The following is a 2803-nucleotide window of genomic DNA, read 5'->3' as shown; positions in this document are numbered from 1 at the left end:
ATATATATATATATATCATGCCTAGTCAGTTGAATAGTAGACAGTGTAAGTGGAATAGGTTCATCCATGATCGGACGCCGATTACATCACGGTGTGCTGTCAAATTTAATTAAACGGTTCTGACTCGCAATCGTAAATCCAATATATACTCGCAATGAAATATTCGCATAATCAAAATTACATTTGCCTATGATGATCATCCAAAAATATTATGAAGTATTACATATTGCTAACATCATAACATTTAGAAATAAAATAAGTGAATTTATTTTTTTATTTAATATCAATAGTATTTTGTTTAATCATTAAAAAATTTATTTCATGAGTTAAATTTTAAAAAGGAAATCTTAAAAAGGAAATTTTAAAAAGAAACGCATTTTAGACGATTTGAGGAATACGCAAGGATCGTTGAAATTTATCCTTTTTTTAAAACTCAGTTTATTTGCTGAATCCGAGAACCATAAAATACTTATCGTTCGGAAAATATAATTTTGGTAGTTTTAATAGAAAAAATGGTTGATTTTGTCATTTTGTCGGGCCATGTATAATTTCTTTTTGTTTACATATATAAAAATTATCTTTTCTAATTAAAATAAATTATTATTATTGAAGTCGGGACTTTTACACTATATAGGGTGTTTTGTTATTTTTTTTTTATTTTTTTGTTTTGTATTTGCATATAACTTCTTATTGTTTCTGTATTTGCAATTTATCTTTATTTTTTTTTATTCTTTATTAGACGCGTTCAGATTCCCATCTAAGTCTCATGTGTTATCCTTTAACATTCGGTGAACAAGAAGGATAAAATGACATCTAGATGGCACTTGAGTGGGAATCTGTACATTCATTTATATAATTTTTAAAATTTCTTTTAGTAAACCAAATTTGTAGTAATTTAAATTATACAGATATTGCACACAATATTTAATTTGCAAACAATAGAAATAATTTTTACATTTTCTGGAAAGAAGAGGAATCATGTTTATTATCTTTACATAATCTTTGTGCTGTAGGAAAGATTTTTCTTGTATAAGAGTTTTAAAAATGTATAACGAGACTTATCGTAATAATCTTAATGGACCATAATTTTCTTTTATATAAGGCTGTAGCAAAAACGATGATTTGCAATGAAAACGGAACGACAAAAATTTTTGAATATAATTTTTTTGTAATACATATTATTTTATAATTAAGTATCGTTAACAAAATGCTAAAAAAATGATTATATATGCGCTTTGTTAATATTTTGCACGTGCTGTTGTGCAGCTTGGATAGTTTAACTTTAATTTTGTAAGCTTTATTAAAAGTGGGTATAAATTATGTGTGCGTGTGTGTGTGTGTGTGTGTGTGTGTGTGTGTGTGTGTGTGTGTGTGTGTGTGTGTGTGTGTGTGTGTGTGTGTGTGTGTGTGTATAAAGAAACAGAAAGTTTTATTTTTTCCGATGATATAATTTTCAGTGTTGGATGAAGTGCCTTCTTTGTGAAGCTTGTATATATTTTCAGCTGATATAAGATAGCTTTGTATAGTTATATAACTTTTTGTTTTATACTTTCTGTTTGTTTCAGTTCATAAAATCTTTTTACAAGTTTCGTGCAAGTAGCTTTGTCATATTTCTAGGGAATATTCTATTTGGTAAAATTTATTTTTGTCAAAAGATAAAATTATTTCCTGTATACCTGTATACCCGTATATAGTGATGGTATATTACATATCGAGTCAAAGAAATACCTCAAGATCCATTGTTGATATTGCCTTATAAAATATATAATAGCATTTCTTTTGTGAGATATACTTTTTAAATTCTTGAATTATGGATTGTCTATGCTTAAACCTATGCTCGTATGTGATTACATAGTTGGACAAAATACTTTTTTCTTTTTAAAGTGTGATAATACATATCTCGAAGCGATTTTTGCGATTTTAAACATGTCATCGTCAGAATTTGCGTAGTAGTAAAAAAGTAGCATTTTTTACGCCATCTCATTCCAATTTACTAAAATCTTGATGATTTACATAAATTTTGACGGTGATATTGCGTTCAGCACGAAAACATTTTCAGGATGTATTCTGTCCCAGTAAATAAGATACATTATGAAACATTTCAACAACTTTACAGCAACGTTGTAGCGTTGTTTACCGAGACATTTCGGAGAGAATTCGGTGTTAAATCATACTGTACACAATACGAGTCTTTTCCAGCATTTCAGAAAAGAATACTTATTTTTTTTTATATTAATCCATGAAAATACATATAATTGCTTTCCATAAATTGAAAAAAAGTTCTATTTTTTAAATTTACAATGTAACTAATCGGATTAAAATATATTGTAAATTATGCATGTATTAAAACGAACCATTTATTTTATGCTTACAGAAGATGTAGACGATTTTCAAGCTGATGACTCCTCGGATTATACAGACACTTTGGAAAATCTGATGCGAGTGGCACAAAAGTAAGTGAATTATCTTATTTGTCCAGTTTTATTTTCCTACTATTTTCCTCAATGAGATCTTTTCTGAGATCTCTGGATTACCTCTTTTCCTTCTTCATTGACTGTTACTGAAACTGTATACATTTTACGGATGTCGAAAACATACAATTATAATAAGACGTGTACATATGCGACTCTACAACATTATTTTTATTCTGTAACATTATTTTTAATTATTTATTTTTTTGATGAAATCTTTTAAGAATTAAAAAAATCAAAAAATAAAAATTTGAAAGATAATTTATTTTTACGTCTCTAAGAAAAAAATTATTTTTTTAGTATTTATAATCAACACACACACACACACACAC

At 27.3% G+C, this 2803-nt stretch overlaps 1 protein-coding gene across 3 annotated transcripts in view; it reads left to right on the top strand.

Moving 5' to 3' along the window:
• Positions 1-2803, top strand: part of LOC108688787 — a 7361-nt gene that overhangs the window by 3277 nt on the left and 1281 nt on the right. For all 3 annotated transcript variants that reach the window (XM_018195202.1, XM_018195203.1, XM_018195201.1), the window contains one exon: positions 2375-2453. In XM_018195202.1, the coding sequence (XP_018050691.1) occupies positions 2375-2453 (79 nt within the window). The remainder of the gene's footprint in view (positions 1-2374; positions 2454-2803) is intronic.

Source organism: Atta colombica, unplaced genomic scaffold, assembly GCF_001594045.1.
Source record: "Atta colombica isolate Treedump-2 unplaced genomic scaffold, Acol1.0 scaffold238, whole genome shotgun sequence".
NCBI lineage: Eukaryota > Metazoa > Arthropoda > Insecta > Hymenoptera > Formicidae > Atta > Atta colombica.
Note: the sequence above shows the minus strand (reverse complement) of the source record. Positions and strands in the feature narration are given on the sequence as shown.